This window comes from Microtus pennsylvanicus, chromosome 2, assembly GCF_037038515.1.
Source record: "Microtus pennsylvanicus isolate mMicPen1 chromosome 2, mMicPen1.hap1, whole genome shotgun sequence".
Lineage (NCBI taxonomy): Eukaryota > Metazoa > Chordata > Mammalia > Rodentia > Cricetidae > Microtus > Microtus pennsylvanicus.
The window spans coordinates 98,668,389-98,688,303 of NC_134580.1; the positions used below are offsets into that span (position 1 = coordinate 98,668,389).

At 40.8% G+C, this 19,915-nt stretch overlaps 2 protein-coding genes and 1 long non-coding RNA gene across 10 annotated transcripts in view; 1 reads left to right on the forward strand and 2 right to left on the reverse strand.

Annotated features, from left to right (window-relative positions):
* Nucleotides 1-11,974, reverse strand: part of Tmem87a (transmembrane protein 87A) — a 51,907-nt gene extending 39,933 nt beyond the window's left edge. For all 6 annotated transcript variants that reach the window (XM_075961883.1, XM_075961881.1, XM_075961880.1 and 3 more), the window contains exons 1-5: nucleotides 11,819-11,974; nucleotides 10,560-10,620; nucleotides 7,619-7,704; nucleotides 2,205-2,321; nucleotides 19-72 (exon numbers count right to left, since the gene is read on the reverse strand). In XM_075961883.1, coding sequence (XP_075817998.1) covers nucleotides 19-72; nucleotides 2,205-2,321; nucleotides 7,619-7,704; nucleotides 10,560-10,620; nucleotides 11,819-11,974 — 474 coding nt within the window. The remainder of the gene's footprint in view (nucleotides 1-18; nucleotides 73-2,204; nucleotides 2,322-7,618; nucleotides 7,705-10,559; nucleotides 10,621-11,818) is intronic.
* Nucleotides 11,975-12,601: 627 nt separating this feature from the next.
* Nucleotides 12,602-19,915, forward strand: part of Ganc (glucosidase alpha, neutral C) — a 58,031-nt gene continuing 50,717 nt past the window's right edge. For all 3 annotated transcript variants that reach the window (XM_075961867.1, XM_075961868.1, XM_075961869.1), the window contains exons 1-3: nucleotides 12,602-12,993; nucleotides 14,913-14,975; nucleotides 17,503-17,611. In XM_075961867.1, coding sequence (XP_075817982.1) covers nucleotides 12,965-12,993; nucleotides 14,913-14,975; nucleotides 17,503-17,611 — 201 coding nt within the window. In that variant the 5' untranslated portion in view covers nucleotides 12,602-12,964. The remainder of the gene's footprint in view (nucleotides 12,994-14,912; nucleotides 14,976-17,502; nucleotides 17,612-19,915) is intronic.
* LOC142843856 (uncharacterized) lies at nucleotides 18,515-19,628 on the reverse strand. The gene is made up of 3 exons (XR_012909698.1): nucleotides 19,546-19,628; nucleotides 19,021-19,124; nucleotides 18,515-18,864 (listed from the first exon to the last, which is right to left on the reverse strand). It is a non-coding gene; the product is annotated as an uncharacterized LOC142843856 (long non-coding RNA).

Here is a 19,915-nt window from a genome sequence, read left to right on the forward strand (position 1 = left end):
GTAAGGAAAAATAATTACCTCCTGTTTTTCTCCTAAAAGAGGGAGTCGATGCATAAGATCCCCAGAAAAGCTCTATAAAAAAATTAAATATTTTTTTAGTAAAAGTTCAAAATACTTAGAAATGATTCATGAAAAACATATAATACAGTAAAAAAAAAATAGTAACAGCATCAACAGACAACAAAACTTGCAATTAATTACAAACAAGAAAACCCTGCTAGGCATAACATGACCCCAACTGGCCCTAGTCTTTCCACGCGGAAGGTAACCCAGAATGCCAAAGCCTTAGACAGAAGCCACATGTCTGGAGCAGAGAAGGGCAGCAGAGTCCCTCTCATTCAAATCAACAAAACGAAGCTTAAAATATCAGTAGTTGTATTTTCCTTCCTCGGTAATTGAATTGTACAATAGACTGGAAGACAGTGTACCCTATGACTCTGGAAAGACGACAGCAGACCTGAGAGTAACAAGACGCAGCAAGTAGCTTTTTACAATCAAATCCAACCAACCCTTCCAGTTGAAGGAATGAATTTAAAGAAAAGATAATAAATTACTCAATGTCAGTTTCTTCTGTTTGCCATCAATTTTGAACCATTTTTAAATTTCTCTTTTCCTACTTACTCCATAAAGTCTAAACTAAGACAAAACTCACAATTTAATTATCAATTACTTCATTCATTTATCTGTTATTTAATTACAATCGTCTACCCATTACTTTAGTGACTGAACAGAAAACCTACCTCTGCTGAACTATATGCTACTGTATAGCAGTTTGCTAAACATATCTAAGCAAATGCAACAAAGACAGAGTGAAGCCGCTGTTAACAGTAACAAGAACTACCTGAGGTGGTGGAGCACGCCTTTAAACCCAGCACTCGGGAGGTAGAGGCAGGCGGTTCTCTGTGAGGGCAGCCTGGTCTACAGAGTGAGCTCCAGGACAGCAAGAGCTACACAGAGAAAAACCTGCCTTGAAAACAGAACACACAACAACAACAAAACCCCAATAACAATAACTTTTCAATACCTCTAAAGCTTTTCTACACACTTTAAAATTTTCCATCCAAATACCATGTTAGCTCCTGTTTCTAAAGGATAAAAAATGAATTTCAGGCCTAGGCAATAGCTCAGTGGGAAAAGTGCTTGATGCTCAAGCATGAGGACCCCAGTTTGGAGATTCAGCAACTACATACAAAGCCAAGCATGGTGACGTAGTATGTAACCCCAGGATGGGGGAAGCACAGACAAGTAGATCCCAGGGGTTTACTTGCCACCCCATCTACCTAAAGTAGCAAGTGCTAGGTACAATGAGCAATACTGTCTCAAAAAATACAGTAAAATTATATGAAATAAGGTAGAGAAGTGAATGAAGACAGCCTGATGTCAATCTCTGGCCTCTGCATGCACATGTATGGACAAGCGCACCAACATACACAGTATAGACACACACACGAAGTTCACAAACTTTAAAAAAAATAGAATTTAAGTAAAAATAGCATTCATGAGATTACATATTTATGTAAGCATTAATAAATGTAGAATCATATTATTATTTACCTCTACATATTATTCCCTCTTCTTTACACAAAGGTGTAAAATTTAATCATAAAGTAGCAATGCCCTTTAAGATATATTATAAAATCTAAAACCTCTGATTATCTGAAGACATATCAACTAAATAAGAGAATTAAAATTTGTTTTGCTAAATGACCATTAACAGAGGAGTAAAATGTGCTATGTACATATAATAGAATTTAGCGCTAAAAGGGGATCAAGTTTGGGTACATGCTATAACACAGAAGATCCTAGAAAGCACAAAGTCCATATCAAAAAGATCAAAAACTCAAATGCTCTATGAAGTATCCAGGATTGTCACATTCATAGGGACGAAGCAGAATAGAAGATAATGAGGAGCAGGAGGAGATGACTGACTCCTGAGTACCGAGTTCAGGTTAGCAGGACGACAGTGACAAGGGACAGTGATAACTGCACAGCATGAATGAACTCGAAGCTACGCAATCCAACATTAAGAAATACAGCAACGTAACTTTCACAAGAATCTGCTGTGAACAGATCACAGTGATCTTCTTAACAGGAAGATCTCTTCTAGAGGAACGATCTATCATATAAACAATGGCCATAGGAGAAATTCAGACATTACTTTTTTTCACCTCGTCTATTTTCTTCCAAACACTGTCAGAGGTTACCTGGGCTTTATAGAGTTCACTACAGTTCTGAAATAATTTTGATGACGTTTGGTATCTCCCAGATAAGCCTTTTTTGTCCTTGAGATTTTTTTCCAAATATGTGTCTACTTCAGTTGCCTAGAAAAACAAGGAAGACACAAAGTTTTAGCTCACCTGTTGCAAATCAGGTTAGAAGACAACAAAGAATCAAACCGTAGTACAAATAAAACTGCCACTTTAAAAACCAATAGGAGAGGCCTGGGGACATGGCTCAGTGCATGAAGTTCTTGTCTTAAAAGCACAAAAACAAACCATGACGTAGAGCTTCAGAACCTATATAAAACAAGCTGGGTGTAGAGGGCAGTCCTTGCAACCCTAGTGTATGAGAGGTGGAGACAGGCAGGGTCCTGGGGCTCACTGGTTGGCCAGCCAGTCTAGCCTGCTTGATGAGATCCAGGCCAACGACAGACCTTGTTTTGAAAACACAAGGTGGAGGGCATCTGAACACCTGAAGCTGTCTTTTAGCCTGCACACATAAGCCTGGATATGCACAGGCACACCAGTGCACATACATATACATTCTCTCCCTCTCGCTCTCTCTCATGAAAGATTACATGATGGCCAGCAAGATGGCTCAGAAGGGAATGTGTGACAACCTGAGCTTAATCCCCAGAATCCACGGTGGAAGAAGAGCCAACTCCTAAAAGCTTCCTTCTAACCTCCTCCACAGTGTGCTGGGACACACACACACAAGTGCGCAAGCACACACTTTAAAGACTATATAAGAATATTCAAGAATCTAAAATTAGGCTGTCTCTGCATCTGGCAGTGAAGGGCAAAAAACAAATTCAGGTCAAGATAATGAGAAAATGCAATTTCCCCATATTTGCCTCGTCTTATAAAAGAACAGATGGTGTCCAGCTCCCTATCACAGGAAACCATAAGCACAGTGTGCTCTTCAGTGTTGCTTTCTGCAGTTCTAAAAACATTAGCATATGTCCCTTTTCAAGATAAATATCATGCCTGGGGGACTGGAGAGTTGGCTCAGTGGTTAAAAATGACTTGTGGCTCTTGCAGAAGAGCCAGGTTCAATTCCTAGCACCCACATGAGGCACACGATTGTCTGTAACTCCAGTCCCAGGGGATTGACACTCTCTCTGACCCCTCAGACACCAGGCATGCATGTGGTGTACATACATGTAGGTAAAACATTCATATACATAAACAGTAAACCAAATAAATCAAAAAAAATATTTTTACAAATCATGCCTAGAGAGGGTTGGTGTCGTGTCCTTGCTGACTAAAGGACCTGACAACAAAAACGATAGTAACAGTAAGAACAGTAAGAGGAGACTAGTTAGGTGGCTCAGCAGTTAGACTGATAGTAACAGTAAGAGGAGACTAGTTAGGTGGCTCAGCAGTTAGACTGATAGTAACAGTAAGAGGAGACTAGTTAGGTGGCTCAGCAGTTAGACTGATAGTAACAGTAAGAGGAGACTAGTTAGGTGGCTCAGCAGTTAGACTGATAGTAACAGTAAGAGGAGACTAGTTAGGTGGCTCAGCAGTTAGACTGATAGTAACAGTAAGAGGAGACTAGTTAGGTGGCTCAGCAGTTAGACTGATAGTAACAGTAAGAGGAGACTAGTTAGGTGGCTCAGCAGTTAGACTGATAGTAACAGTAAGAGGAGACTAGTTAGGTGGCTCAGCAGTTAGACTGATAGTAACAGTAAGAGGAGACTAGTTAGGTGGCTCAGCAGTTAGACTGATAGTAACAGTAAGAGGAGACTAGTTAGGTGGCTCAGCAGTTAGACTGATAGTAACAGTAAGAGGAGACTAGTTAGGTGGCTCAGCAGTTAGACTGATAGTAACAGTAAGAGGAGACTAGTTAGGTGGCTCAGCAGTTAGACTGATAGTAACAGTAAGAGGAGACTAGTTAGAAGGCTCAGCAGTTAGACTTTTGCCACCACACATGATGGATGCCAGAGCCCACGGGGTAGAGGTGGAGAACTGACGCTCACAGGTTGTCCTCTGACACACAGTCTTTTAAAAGAAGAATCTAAAATTAAACTCTACAGTACAGAATTCTGGGGCAAGTATATTTGCTGTTGTTCCAGAAAACCCACATTTGGTTCCCAGGGCACATAGCGAGTGGCTCACAGCAGCCTCTAAGTCTAGCTCTAGAAGTATGACACTCTCCCCTGGCATACACACATGTGTAAGCACACACACAAATAAATAAACAAATCTTTAAAATAAGGTACAGAATTATAGTCCCTGACTCACAAAAAGGTAATTCTCTAACAATTCTGGGAAGACTAGTAAATTTTCAGATAGAAACTTTTTTTAACCTCACGGTTATTTGATCAAATTAACAAAATCTATAAAAAGATAATTTATGCTCATAAGCTTATGGTGTAAAGCTGTTGTTGCTAATCATAACCCATTTCTGATAGTCATAAAAAATTACCATGTTACCATCTCCATACTTTAAAAACAATTATGTGTACATATGTGTATGTGTGTGTGTGTGTATGGTTTTGTACACATGATACCCCCAGAAGCCTTGGATCCTCTGAAGCTGGGGTCACAGGCAGCTTGCGAGCTCGGTGGATGTTGGAAACGAACTCAGGGCCTCTGTAAGAGCAGTGCATACTATACTCTTGACTGTGGAGCCATCTCTCCAGCCCTTCTCCATACTTTTATTTTTTTTTTTTTTAAAAGATTTATTTATTTATTAAGCATACAATGTTCTGCTGGCAAGGAAGGCACCAGGTCTCATTACAGATGGCTGTGAGCCACCATGTGGTTGCTGGGAATTGAACTCCGGACCTCTATAAGCACAGCCAGTGCTCTTACCCTCTGAGCCATCTCTCCAGCCCCCCATACTTTTATTTTGTAGCAATCCAAAATAACTATTTGTATGTCTTGTGAAGACAAGATATATGTTTATGTATGTGTATATATGTGTATTTGTGCACATATTTGTGTGTGTGCATGCATGTGTATGTATGGTGAAATATCTGTAACCATGTGTAAATCTGGAAGCACCATGGAAACTAGGGTTTTAGATTTCCTAGAGTTAGAGTTATAGTGGTTTTGAGTAGTATGACTGGGTGCCGAAAAAAAATTTCAAGTCCTTTGCAAGAGCAATATAGATCAATATAAGCTCTTAACACTGAGATTCATGCCAATGTTATATAACGAACTCGGTCAAACTCAAACGCTCCTATAAAACTTCACTACGGAAGCTGGGGATGGAGCTTAGTTGGCAGGGTTTACCTAGCATGAATGAAGCCCTGGGTTATATCCCCAGCAGACATAAAATCAGACAGAGCAGAGCTCAGCAGTTACGAGTACTGGCTGATCTTCCGAAGGACCCAGATTCAATACCCAAAACCCATATGCAAGCTCACAGCTGTCTGAAAATTTAGTTCCATAGGATCTGGTGCCCTCTTCTGGCCTTCAAGAGTACTGCACACATGAGGTACACAGACATACACAATGGCAAAATACCCATACATGTAAACTAAAAATAAAATCTTTAAAAGTACAACAATTTATATTATAAAAAGTTCATTACTAGGATTTCTTTCTTTTTTTTATTACAAAAGACACTTTACTGCTAGGGAATGGAACAGAAAGATACAGCTTCATGTCCAGGAAATTTCAGTAGCTCTGTGGACAAGAATTACAGGGAGGGGAGCACCTCCCCGAAGGTTGGTCCTTTAATCATTGCAGATTTTTAAAAAACACTTATTCAATTCATTAATGGGATTTTATTTCTGCATTACAATTAACCTTTAAGAAAGGCCAATAAAACGCTGTGGCATAAAGGATATCCCAACTACATAAAAAGGTCATTAAAATACCATTCACTTTTCTAACCATGTATCTTTATAAATTCAGATTTTTTTTCAACAAATATTTCAAACAATTTATTTCAGGACTAAGTAAAGAACAAAGCACAAAAATCTAGCTGTCTGAAGAGTGGGAGGAATGAGAATATGAACAAGGAGGTCAAGACCGTGATGGTTCACCCACTGAAACAGTCTACCTGAGCTAATGGGAGCTCACCAACTCCAGCCAGACTGGGAAGGAACAAGCATAGCTCCAAACTAGTCCCTCTGATTGTGGTTGACAGTTGCGTGGCTGGGGCAGGCTGAGGGGCCACTGGACTGGCAGCGGCACCAGGATTTATCTCTACAGCATGCACTGGCATTTTGGGAATCTATTCTCTTTGGATGGATACCTTGCTCAGCCTAGATATAGTAGGGAGGGCCTTGGACCTTCCCCAAAGCAATGTGCCTTACCCTCTCTGAGGACTGGATGGGGGTGAGGTGAGGTGGGAGGGCGTGTAGAGGGAATGGGAAGAGGGGAGGAAGTGGGAACTTGGATTGGTGTGTGTAATGAAGGGAGATTTTCTTTTCTTTTTTTTTAATAAATAAAGATGGAAGAAAAAAAATCTGTCTTCTGTCATGCCAAATTTTAGTTAAAGACATCTAACAAGATCACAAAACAATACTACTCTTCTGGGATTTTTTTTTTTTGAGACAAGATCTTATGAGTTTGTTATTGCTACTTTAAAATAATAAATATCTTAATATTTTGTTTTATCTTCTTTTTAAAAGTTATTTTATTATTTTATGTGTGTTTTTTATTATTTTATGTGGGTGTTTTTGCCACATGTATATCTGTGCACCAAGTGTCTGTCTGTGGACACCAGAAGAGGGAGTCAGATACTCTGGAAGTGAAATTACAGTTAGTTGTAAATTGGCATGTGGGTACTGGGAACTGAACTCAGGTCCTCTTAATCACTGAGCCACCGCTCTAGGCCTTGTTTTAATTTTTAAAAGAGGAAACCACTGAAACAAAAGCCTTGTAGAGGACCAAAAATTTGTTCAGCAAGTAAAGGAATCTGCTGCCAAGCCTGGCGAACCTACACAGTGGAAGGAGAAAACTGAAGCCCTCAAGTTATCCTCTGATGTCCACACTCATGCGTGGCTCATGTGCGCAAATACACTAACAGTAAACGTGAGGGTTTAAAACATTGAAAAACAAAGGCTTTTTGAGTCCACAATTTTTTTGTTTGTTGTTTGGTTGGTTTTTGTTCTTTGAGACAGGGTTTTTCTGTGTAGCCCTGGCTATCCTGGAATTCACTATGTAGACCAGGCTGGCCGAAACCTGGAGACCTGTCAGTCTCTGCCTCCCAAGTGCAGGGGTTAGAGGCAGGCACCACCAGACCCAGCCACAGTTTTTAGATATGAATTCTGAGACAGGAAGCCTGAGAACTGCTGACACGGTCTGCAGACTGGGCCAACTGCGCTACAGTTTCAGCTCCGCTGTTCCACACACTACTCTTTCTTCCGTTAAATTAAGAGGTTGGGGTCAGATGATCATTAAGTACCAGGAAAAGTCTATATTTCCAAATTCTTTACCTTGAAGCTATAGATCTCATTGTAGCAATCAGCACTTTTCAGAAACCAGGTTATATTCAAAGACAGATCACAAGGCTCTCCATCAACTATGAAAGAAGAAATAATTGTAAATACAAGAGAATTCCAAAAGAAGCATTCCTCCAGCATATCTCTATTAACCTATGGCCTATTTATTTTCCACCCTAAACTGAGATACTCAATATCCCTTCTTTAAACATAAGGAAATCAAGTCATACAAGCAAAAAAGAAGTGTTTGTTCTTTCTTTCTTGGTGTTTGTTTTGAGGCAGGATCTCATTGTGCAGCCCAAGCTGGCCTCAAATTCACTTCCATCCCTCCATCTCAGCCTCCCAAGTGTTGAGATTACAGGAGTGAGCTAGTGTGCTCAGATGCCCAAGTAGCCTTTAGATAGTAGCCTTCAGAAATGGTAGCTAAGCACATTTTCTTTCTTTAACTCTTTTGGAAATTTAGGTCTATTTCTATGTCCCAAACCTCTGATCTATATTGAAAAAAAACTAGGCATGATAAGGCAATCCTAATCTAAAACTAAACTTTTATTATTCAAGTATTTACCAAGCAGAACACACATATACAAAGGTTGAATAGTTAGGTTAAGAATAGAACGGAGAAAAGCAAATGATCAAAGATCTTTTTTAAAAAAGGTCACAACCTTACTGGAGAAATACAATATAACAGTATCAGGGATAGCATAATATTCATAATTGTTAAATGGTGATTTAAAGAGATCCACTGAGAGAATACTCATGGCTTGGGCCTTGAAAGTCAGCAAGAATGCATAAAAGGGGCTGGAGAAATGACTCAGCAGTTAGAACTGAGTTCAGTTTCTAGCACCCACATGGTAGGTAGCTCATGGCCGTCTGCCACTCCAGTCCCAGGGATCTGTTATGATGCCCTGTCTAGACTTGTTGATTCCACCAGCCTAGCTCCAGGTTCGAGAGACCCTGTCTCAAAGAAAATAGTGGAGAGCAACAGATATAGCACGACACTTGGCATCCTTCTCTGACCTGCACAGGCTCACCTGTACCTGAACATATACACACCATCGTACATAAACACATGACAAAACCCCACATAGTGTGAAACACAATTATTCTAAAGAACCCAAGCGTCAGTCTGAAGATGTAAGAAGGTAAACCCAACTGTCCTGAGAAGCGGGACAAGATACTACAGACTCCTCTGTGCAAACAAACCAAAAATAAACATGATGACAGTGGGTTCTGCTTGCTGCCTGTAATTCTAGCACTTGGCAGGTATGAGCAGGAGGATCAGGTATTCAGGGCCAACTTCAGCTACATGAGACTATTTCGGAAAAAAACAAAACAACAAAACACATACACAAAAGAATAAAAATAAAAAACAAATATGACTGCATTTAAGAATTTACTTTTGTTCACAATAAAAAGACATCTAATTAAAACTTCCTCTTTGATTTCTGCTGAGGAAGAAAAAATACTAAAGATTCCTTACATTTTGCAAGTGTAACATGAATAAGTATGACTACACTTAGGAAATCTACTTTTTTTCCCTCAGATTTACTCACTTTATGTGTATGTTCTACTCACATCTATGACTGCATATCATATGCATCCTGGTACTAGAATTATGAACGCTTGTGAGCCACCACCTGGGGTACTGGGAACTGAACCTGGGTCTTCTGCAAGAACAAGTGCTCTTAACCACTGACCTATCGCTCCAGCCCCAGGAATTTACTTTCATTCAGAGCAAAAGATGCAATCAGGAAGTTATAACCTACATCTTGAATACTAACACTTAGGAGGCAGAGGCAATCAGATTTCGATGAGTTCCAGGACAGCCTGGTCTACATAGTAAGCTCCAGGACAGCCAAGGCTACCTAGAAAGAACCTGTCTCAAAAAGCAAACAGTAATTAATTAATTAAAATAGATATTACAGTGATGCTATAGATACAGTACTTATCCCCATCTCAAAAACAGAGCAACCCATGAACATTTAATTCCAAAAATAACATTTCAAAACTAAAAGGGAAGTTTTAGTGCACATGGGACATTCAGCTCCAGATCCTGCAGTCATCTCACTAGACAAACTGGTTTTCTTCTACACAATCTCAACTTCCTTAATATCCCTGAACTCACTGTTCCTGGAAGCTTAAACACTCCCTTGGCAAACAGATCTACTGAGTATCTGAGCCAGCAGTCTGACAAAACTCAGCCATGTTTTCAGTAAACAGCTAACAAGCACACAAGAGTAAAACCAGTGATACTTCTGACTCAGAACAGGTTTAAAAATGATGCAAGCAATCAACCAACAAAATTAAATATAATACAGCTATAATGTAATTAAATATATACACAATTTTCATAAACACACATATATACATTCTGTATAGCATTATAGTCAACATACGAATTCAATAGATTATACATTCAGTATGTAATATATAATACAAATACATAATATAAGCTACAAATAATCGTGTATTTATACATAACATAGTAAACTGAAAAACAAAATAAAACAAAAATTTATACAAGTATTCTGAATGTCATTTATATTATGAATTCAGTTATACTAAATGTTTGTATCTAAACAGTGTCAAGCTAATAAATTTATGGACTTAAAATGTTTTAAGGCACTAGGGAGATGGCTTTGTTGGGAAAATGTTTCCCACACAAGCATCAGGACCAGATTGGCCAACCAGCAAGCTCCAAGTTAAGAGACCTTGTTTAAAAAAAAAAAAAAAATAGGGTAAATAGGAAGTGAGGAAGACACAAGTAACTGAGCTCTGGCCTTCACATGCATATACACACGTATTCATACACGTATTATGTTCATTCATTCATACATGTGTATGTTCATTCATTCATACGCATGTGTGCACACACGCACAAGCAGACTAAGGTAGAAAATAAGCTCAAAAAAAACAATACAATTTAAAAACTCACATTTCAATAAGATGGTAGTATTTCTAAAAAGAATCTTTCCAAAACTAAAATAATTTTTCCCCTGCAAAGATAAAGAAAAGATAATTAGCATCAAGGCATTTTGATTTTCAAGACAGACTATGAATACCTAAATTTATAAAATATTCACATTAATTTTCTTAATCAAAAGGACAACACCACCTTTTCTTTTAGTGACGGTCAATCACATTCAAACTGTTGGCTCTTGCCTCTCAGTGTAGTCCTGATTTCCTACCCACAGGTCATAAAGCAGGGACTATCAATGGGAAGCTGCTACAAATCTCAACTTAACTTGAAAGCATCATCGTAGGGTAAAAGGGGCATGATTGCCAAGGTCTGCACTCCTGAGATGGACAGTTCCTTTTCTTCACTCACTAACCATTCCTAACAACCACCAACCACAGCTTTCAAATAACCTTTGAATAGTTTCACTTTTAAATTTAAAAGGACCCAAGTACTAATTATTTCAGTAACAGACAATTATAATTCAAAACCCAAAACCTTTGCCAAATGAGTAAAAGCTGCAAAATTTGCGATGCAAATATACAATGAACAGGACAAAAGCAAAACAAAAAAAGTCAACAAAACAGTTAATGGTTTTTAAAGCAGTTCTTGCCCAAAATCTGGGTTTTGTGGTTCAAAATACTACTCTGACTCAAACGAGGTCTTCAAACTGGGAGAGGACTAGGTCAACCTATCAATTAACAACCCAAACGAAAGACTATCCTTACGACGTTACATTTTAGAGTTGTTCCATTCTGGCAGTTCTCAAGTTAAAAAGCATTTTTTTTAAAAAAAAATCCCCATGTCCCCTAATCACAAAAATACTTCGAAGTTTAAACCCAATCAAGCCATCTCATCCGTAGAAATATTTTTACAACAAAATTAAGACACTAGAGTTAAGGACTCCTATTTATTTGTCCCTTTCATCTAAGCCTAGGTAACTGGATTTTGTGACATTCTAGCTGAAAGAGAAACCATGGACCTGTGCATCAAGTTTCTCTGAAGTTCGGCGCTCAAAGTTCTGACTTTCCCCGTGAGAAGCCGCTTGGCTCCGACACTCCTCTCAGCTAGGGCAAACAGTGCAGCTCTTGGCTTAAGCAGGAGAGACCCCGCTGGCACACTCTGGGTATCCCACCCTCTTTGGAAACCGACTTTCCTGAAACCATCCTGGACCCCTTGGGCCACCGTAGCCCCACCTCTCATCCCCCTCCAGGCTCAGTAGCGACTCCAACACTCACCGACGGCATCGGAATGTGCCATTTTGATCTATCCGCGGCAAACACGGGTGCTGGTCCTGCACCAAAAAACGACAGTGGGAACGGCTGCGCCCCCAAAAGAAGAAAGACGACAGGAGACACCTGAAGCCACGCAGCTACCGCCATCTTCACAGCCATGAAGCGACTACCCAAAGCATTGAGCCTCCTTCCGGCTGACTAGTCCCGCCTTCTTCCGGCTTGTCTCACCCTCTTCCGGCTCTGCTCTGTGGGCGGGATTATCCGGGTCCTTGAAACTGCGGCTCTTCCCTCCGAACGTCAGAGAGCGCCAGAAACTTTATGTCTACTGCGCAGGCGTCTTCTCGTCTCAACCCGAGCGTCGCCTAAGGCTAGCTATCGGAGAGTTTGCGGCCCGATACTTCCTTCTGTTCTTCTGCCATTAAAGGAGCTTAGTGCGTCGGTCAAGTCTCTGCTCCTCCCTCTTCTTCCCGCACCTCATCCTTTCCAAATCAAGGTCAGGCGCCGGTCAGAAGTCTGTAGAAGCGCGCGCTCTGGATGCATGATTGACATCCAGTAGTGAATTCTTCGGCTGTGGAGCTGTGGAAGCAGAGCCTGGAACTTGGCAGGGCTGGAATAGAAGCCGTTCATGAGCTTCAAAGTCCCCTTTAACCACGAAAGACTGCAGGTCAGCTGCAGTAGTTTGCCCGGACATCAGCGTCCAGCAGTGATCCAAACGGCAGTCCCCACTCAAAGCTAAAAGTGGAGAGAGACCGGGGCAGCTTTCGGTTTCACAGGGTGACAGTCACAGAGACAGACCCTGAGGCTGTCTCGGTACTTCCTGTTTCTCACGCTCTAGACTTTAACCTTTAGGGCTCTCTGCGCGCACGCCTCCTCGGCCAATAAAAGCAAAGTTCCTCGGCCACTCAACCAATATTTACCAAGTATCTCCCAGTAGACGCTCTGGTTTGCGCCTGAGAAAAATTCCCGGAGAAAAAGTCAAGATTTGTCCCCCGCCCCTTAAACACCTGGAGAGGACTCTTCTTTCCTATAAATTTGACTGTGATGAAGTACGGGTCATGATTTAGCAAGTCTGCTTGTTAACTTCTTTTAAAAGATCGTCAGAGGCCGTGGCTTGAGAGTTAGGAGTCAGGCAGAGTTAACAGGGAAGCTATGGAAGCAACTGAGAAAGAGAAAATCAGGTAAAGGCCAATTGCTCTCGCAGGAACTTACTCCAAAACAACCTTCTAGCTTTGAAAGCTTCACTTAAGGTTTTAATGGCACTTCCTTGAATGCTTGATATTCGCTTTGTGGTTCTTTCCTGCTTCTGCTGGAGAGTTGAGTAATGTTAATAGCTAACCTCTTGAAGTACTTCCAGGAGGGTTAAGTAACTTTAACAGTGAAAAGGTTGCCTTCCAAACTCTAAGATGTGACTTTTAAGCGCGCTTCATTCCGCCTTTAGGTGGTTCCATCTCTTCCTGTGCCACTCCACAGCTCCTTCAAAACTGGAAACCGAAGTCTGCAAGGCCTCCTAATGCTTGCACACTTGATGAAGATAAGCAGTACCAAAAGACCGAGTTTAATGAAGGGTTTCATTTTTACCACGATAAAATACTTTCTTGGCATGGCTAAGTGTTTCTGCCTATCCAGACCTGTTTTCATAGTTCAGCTTCCTTCAAATTTATGGACATGCTAACTGCAGTTGCAGGAAGACACCCCTCTTTACCCTCCCCCTTCGCCTGGTAGCTTATAGTTGTTTTAACTAACTGAAATACATATATATTCAAGTGGTAGTGAAAGACCCCCAAGGTGGGCTGCCTTTCAGTCTGGGGAGACCCTCCCAAGGAACAGCGAGGCCACACGTGCGGATGCAATCAGCAAGAGGGTTTATTCGGGTACACAGGTACCTGGGGCGTAGTCGCTCGGGTGACTAGCGCCCCTTCCAGTTGTGACAGTGGATTTTTTATAGGGTAGGGAAGCAAAAGCGCTGGAACAGAAGCGAGATGCATAGTTACAGGGTTCTGATTGGGCAATTCAAATAAGGCTCGGGTTCAAACTGAGTACAATTTCGCGGTTTCCAAGAAATCAGATATACATGCTGCCCTGACCTATCTAGGGTGCAATTCTTCTTTTGGACCCCAAGTCCCCTGCTGGCAGTCCAGATGGTTGGCCAGAGATATCTTGCCTTGCTCAGCGCCCCTGCCCCTGAGCTGACCAAAGCCCTTATCTCTCAATTAAACTCCCCTGTCTTAGCTCAAACTTTAAGCCTTGTAAAATAGCGTTATTGCTGCTGTTAAATTAATGCTGTTAAGTAGGGGTCTTACAGTAGTGTCCTTCTTTTTAGATTCTATTCCAGATGCAATACTTCTGAAAACTTGGTTTGAAAGGATATTAATCTCTCTATTGATGGAATCCTCTGGGAAGTTTTGCCTTTTATGTTTGTTCCTATTCCGATGCTAGCAGCTGGCAAATACCTTTTTTTTTTTTTTTTTTTTTTTTTTTTGGTTTTTCGAGACAGGGTTTCTCTGTGGTTTTGGAGCCTGTCCTGGAACTAGCTCTGTAGACCAGGCTGGTCTCGAACTCACAGAGATCTGCCTGCCTCTGCCTCCCGAGTGCTGGGATTAAAGGCGTGCGCCGCCATCGCCCGGCAGGCAAATACCTTTCTGAGAGGATTTGGAGCCTTGTCTGTGGTTGCCTGTTAGACTTTAGCAGAACATTTAGGCAGTCTATGGCTTCTTCAGGTCTAACCTCTCAGGAAGTAAATGCCCTGAAAATAGGTGAGGAGGCTGTTTGCCTGTTTTGGATTTAGATTTCAGATTTTAGTGTTGTGGTTATTATTTTTAAAGCTCATAATTGGCAGTGCCCTTTCCCCATGGCTTCCAGACGAAGCCCATGAAGATGCTCTGGTTCAGTTTGGTAGTTTTACAAAAGGATATTGTTCTTCTGCATATATCCTGTTGCCCCGTGAAGTCTTAAGTGACAGCAGTGATGGAGTTTTGCAATGCAGAGTAAATTCCAAAAGTTTATTTTGCACACGTTTATACTATAATTAGGGAAGGTACAAACAATGAGCTCACAGATGTTATATAAAATGTATCTCTTAAAATGTCTTCTTCTTTAGTGTTGAAGATGAAGCTGTGGATAAAACCATTTTCAGAGACTGTAGCAAGATTGCTTTCTACAGGTAAGTAAATAGACTACCCATAAAACACTCCTGTCAGTATTTCCAAATTAATTCCACTAAGCTTTTGAGAACTGGGGGCAGGTGGGTGGGGGGAGTTAAGAAGATGATCTTTAGGAAAACTAATGAATCATTTTATATACTTACTATTAAATAATTTAAATTGTATTTTTTTTGGTCTTGGTTTCTTTATGTAGCCCTGGCTATCCTGGAACTTGGTCTGTAGACCAGGCTGGCCTCCCAAGTGCTGGAATTAAAGGTGTATACCACTACCACCAAGCCTGTATTTTATTTTGAAAGCTAAAATATTCTTAAAATGTGCACTTTCAAAGATAATACACTTACCTGGCTTGAAAATCATATACGGTACATATTGAAAGTATTACTCCTGCCTCTACTTCTCCATCATCTTGTCCCTTCAAGTCAGCATATTTATTAATTTCTTATCTATTCCTCCAATATTTTTCACAAATACATATATTCTTATATCACCTCTTTCCTTACACCTACAAATAGATTTCTATATGCATTGTTGTGTGCCCCACACACACACTTTATATATTTAGTCGGGAGAGCTCCCCTTCAGTACATGGGCGTTTCCCTCTACTTTGTGCTCATGGTATCCCACTGGGTAGATGCTCTATATTTTGTTCTAGAGCCTCGGGTTGTGGCTTCTTTTTAATCTTTTGCTCTGAGAGTGTTAGCATATGCAGAGATGTGTATGTTATTCTCTATACCTGCAAGTGATTTGTGGGAGTGGAGCTGGAGATGTGACTCCATATCTTGTGCAAGACTCTTGGCCTGATCCTCAGCACTAAGGAAAACAAAACAGTAAAAACAAATGAACAAACAACAATAAAAAGTAGGATTTCTAGGAATTTGGTAACTGGATCAAAGAGTAAATACAAGAGAAATGTGTTAACTATTGATATATTTCCCTCTGTGGGGATCTTTTATACTTACTTTAATATTTTTGAGGATATTAGCCTAGAAAAAAAAGTGCCTTTAAAATCATCTTTTAAAACGTCTAGTTTGGTGGGATCTGTGGATTAGTTGGTTCAAGAGCCTGATTTTTACCTATTTTTATATGGTTTTGAACCTGAAATCATGTAAATTAATTTTTTGTTTGTTTGTTTAATTTTGTTTTTTGTTTGTTTATTATTCAGGACATTGTCTCCCTCTATAGATCTGACTGGCATTGGACTGACAACAGCCTGCCTGCTTCTGCCTTCTGAACTGAGATTAAAAGTGCTATGCCTCATGCCCAGCAAAAATTGTTTCATGTATTTTTAAGTCTCTATTTCAGTCATTCTCTGTTCTAGGGGGAAGAAAAGATGTCATTTTAACTCAAAACAGTTATTTTAGAGGAAGGTACCTTGTTAAACCAATAGCCCACACTGAATTTCCACAAGAATCTATGTATCTACTAAAGTTCCGTTTCATGAAAAGGAGGAGAAAATTTGAGCTCATAAAAGTTATCTTTCAAGTTTGGGATGGGGAAATGGCTTAGTAGGTGAAGTACTTGCAACAAGACCTGAGTTTAATCCCTAGAACATATTATAAAACTACCAGTCGTGAGCACTTGCAATCCCAGCCCTGGGGAGGCAGAGACAAACATGTCTGTAGGCCCTCCTGGGCAGCCAGCCTAGCCTGCTTGCCTAACCCCATGCTAGTAAAAGACACTGACTTAAAAATAAAAAGAACAGTCTCTAAGGAATGAGACCTGAGGTTGTTTCCTGGCCCCCACTCACATGTTCATATACCTATATAGGCACATACACCTGTTCATGTACATACACATAACACATACGAAAGAAAGGAAATATGTAATATGCCCCACTTTCTCAATAAACAAGACAAGATGCCATTCTTGAGCAGTATTATGTTGAAATTAATGTTATTTTAGTGATAATTTTACTAGAACACTAGTAATATATTCTTGGTACTTTATAAGAGTATCAGTACTGTCTATGCCAGTCACTTACTCTGATAGTCAATTTTACTGACATTGACATAATGATATAGTCTATTAGATACAAACAAGTAGCAAGCAGTTCTTATATAGCTGTATTATTTTGTTCTTATATTGCTTTTTATTGCTGTGATTAAAGACCATGATCAAGCCTGGCGGTGGTGGTGCACACCTTTAATCCGAGCACTTGGGAGACAGAGGCAGGCAGACCTCTGTGAGTTCGAGGCCAGCCTGGTCTACAAGAGAAGTCAGGATAGGAACTCATTGTAGGAACCTAAAGGCAAGACCTGAAGCAGAGACCATGGAGGAGTGCTTCTTACTGATTATCTCCCCCCCCACCCCCCGCTTTCTCAGCTACCTTTCTTAAACCACCTGCAGCATCACCCATGGTGGGCTGGACCCTCCCACATCCATAAATTAATCAAGAAAAAGCTCCCACATACTTTCCTACAGCCCAGTCTGTTGGAGGCATCTTCTCATTTAAGGTTCCCCCTTTCCAAATGACTCTAGTTTGTGTCAAGCTGACAAACTAACCAGAAGAATACTCTGTATCTGTAGGCGGCAGAAACAGCAGCTCTCCAAGAACCCCACCTACCAGGCATTGTTAGATGCAGTCACAACAGAACCAGACAGGACCAGCTTCCAAATCGTCAGTGAAGCAACTAAGGTGAGGTGGAAGAACAATTTACTTTTGTTTATTGGGATTGAACTATATTCATTTTGTTTTTGTTTTTGTTTTTCAAGACAGGGTTTTTAATGTATCCCTGGCTGTCCTAGAACTCACTCTGTAGACCAGGCTGGCCTTGAACTCACAGATCTACCTGCCTCTGCCTCCCAAGTGCTGGGATTAAAGGTATGTGCCACCACCACCAGGCAAATTATTTCTATGACAGCTATCTATGCCTTAGTAGCTTTGTTAGAGAAGAAATATTACACACATACACACACACACACACACACACACACAAACACACTGATCCTATATTAATTCTCTTTGAGGGAGGGCTGCATGTGGCCCAGTTGACCTCCAGCCTTTTACTTGACTGAGGCTCCTCTAACTCCCTACCTCTTTCCTCTGTCTCCCAAGTGCCACAATTACATGCTTCTGCTGCTGTATCCAGCCAGTCTTACCTCCGTAGTAATGTGAATATCAATGGAGAGATTGTCTGTGTATCACATGTTTCTCTAGATGTTTTACATGTGTTATTTACTTTTAACTCGTTTCCATAATGTACTTAAGACATGCATTGTATTGTCCCCAATTATCAAACAAGGAAAATGAAATCTAGGAAGACATTTGCCCTGTGCTACATAGCTTTAATTTTCTGTCTTTGACAGATTCTGCCAAAGATCCATACACTTTCCAGCTCTGTATTGTAGAATAGTTTCTCATGAAGCCTGAACAAGGGGCAGATTCAACAAATGTTCAAAATTCAAAATTTAGGTTGCCAAAGAACCTATAAGAGTGTTGTGTAGTAGAAAATCCAAGACATGAGGATTCTGACTCTGAGCTTTTTCACTAGCTGATCACCATAGCTCATACAACGTAAAGAAATTTCAGTAGGATATTTTAAGGACTTTTGTCTCACCTTTCAGTTGATCACACTGCTTCGTATGTGTCACAGAGATGGGTCAGGTACGGAATTATTTTGAGCTGGACCAGAAGGTGAGACTGCACAACTCCTAACCCTGACTTTCAGTACTCCTCCACCTCCTAAGCGCAGCTTAAGCTTCTAGAGCCTCTCAGACCAATATGCATTAGCTGGTATTTCTTGAAACAGAAACAGTTTCTTAAGACTGTGGTCTGGGTCCACTAACCGCTCACAGTGACTCCACTAACTGTCCAACTGTTTCCAGTTCTCGGCCAGTTGAACGTTGTGTGAAATCTCCCTGTGACTGCACAGCTCCCGTTGTGTAATGCTGTATTGAGGAAATGCAACAGAAAACAGGATAAAAATTATCCCACAGTGTTGGAGGAGGTTCTCTAGGACTTTAATTTAGAAACTACTAGTATGCCACAAACTTGACTCCCAGATTAGTGATCCCACAAGACTTTCCAGGAAACTTTGGGCTTACCACCAGATGTCAGGCACTTTCTTGTCTTGTTTTTTTCTGATAATTTTTTAATGTCCTTGTTCTCTTCATTGTATCTGACTGCAGCAAGTTGCAGTGGCCATGATCTGGAAATAAAACCCTTATCAATCCTTGTGATGGCTGAGTGCATAGAACCTGTTGAACAATCCACTGTCATAAAAATGCCAAAGCAGCCAGGCAGTGGTGGCACACGCCTTTAATCCCAGCGCTCAGGAGGCAGAGGCAGGCAAATCTCTGTGAGTTTGAGACCAGCCTGGTCTACAAGAGCTAGTTCCAGGACAGCTAGTACTGCTACACAGAGAGACCCTGTTGAAATAGGAGCGGCGGGGCTGCGTCCCCGGCACCCGGCCACCCCCACAGCTAGCTTTACTCGAAATAATTACACGGAAACTGTATTCTTTTAAACACCGCTTGGCCCATTTTTATCTAGCCTCTTCTAGGCTAGCTCTCGCACCTGGACTAGCCCATTTCTAATAATCTGTGTGTAGCACCCCAAGGTGGGCTTACCGGGAAGATTCTAGCCTACGTCCATCTTGGGTCAGAGCTTCATCGTGCGTGTCTGCCTGGGAGCTGGGCATGGCGTCTCTTCTGAGGCGTCTGCTCCCGAGAGGAAAGCTGAGTCTGAGCTCACTTCCTCTTCCTCCCAGCATTCTGTTCTGTTTACTCCTCCCACCTATGTTTTAACCTATGAGAACCAGCCAAGCAGTTTCTTTATTACATAACCAATGAAATCAACAGATTGATATGACACTCCCACATCAAGACCCTGTTTCAAAAAAAAAGAAAACAAACAAAAAAAAGTGAAGGCAAAGAAAATAAGGTAGAATTACTTCAAATACCATAAATAAATCAAAATTCACTTCTTAACACACCTTGA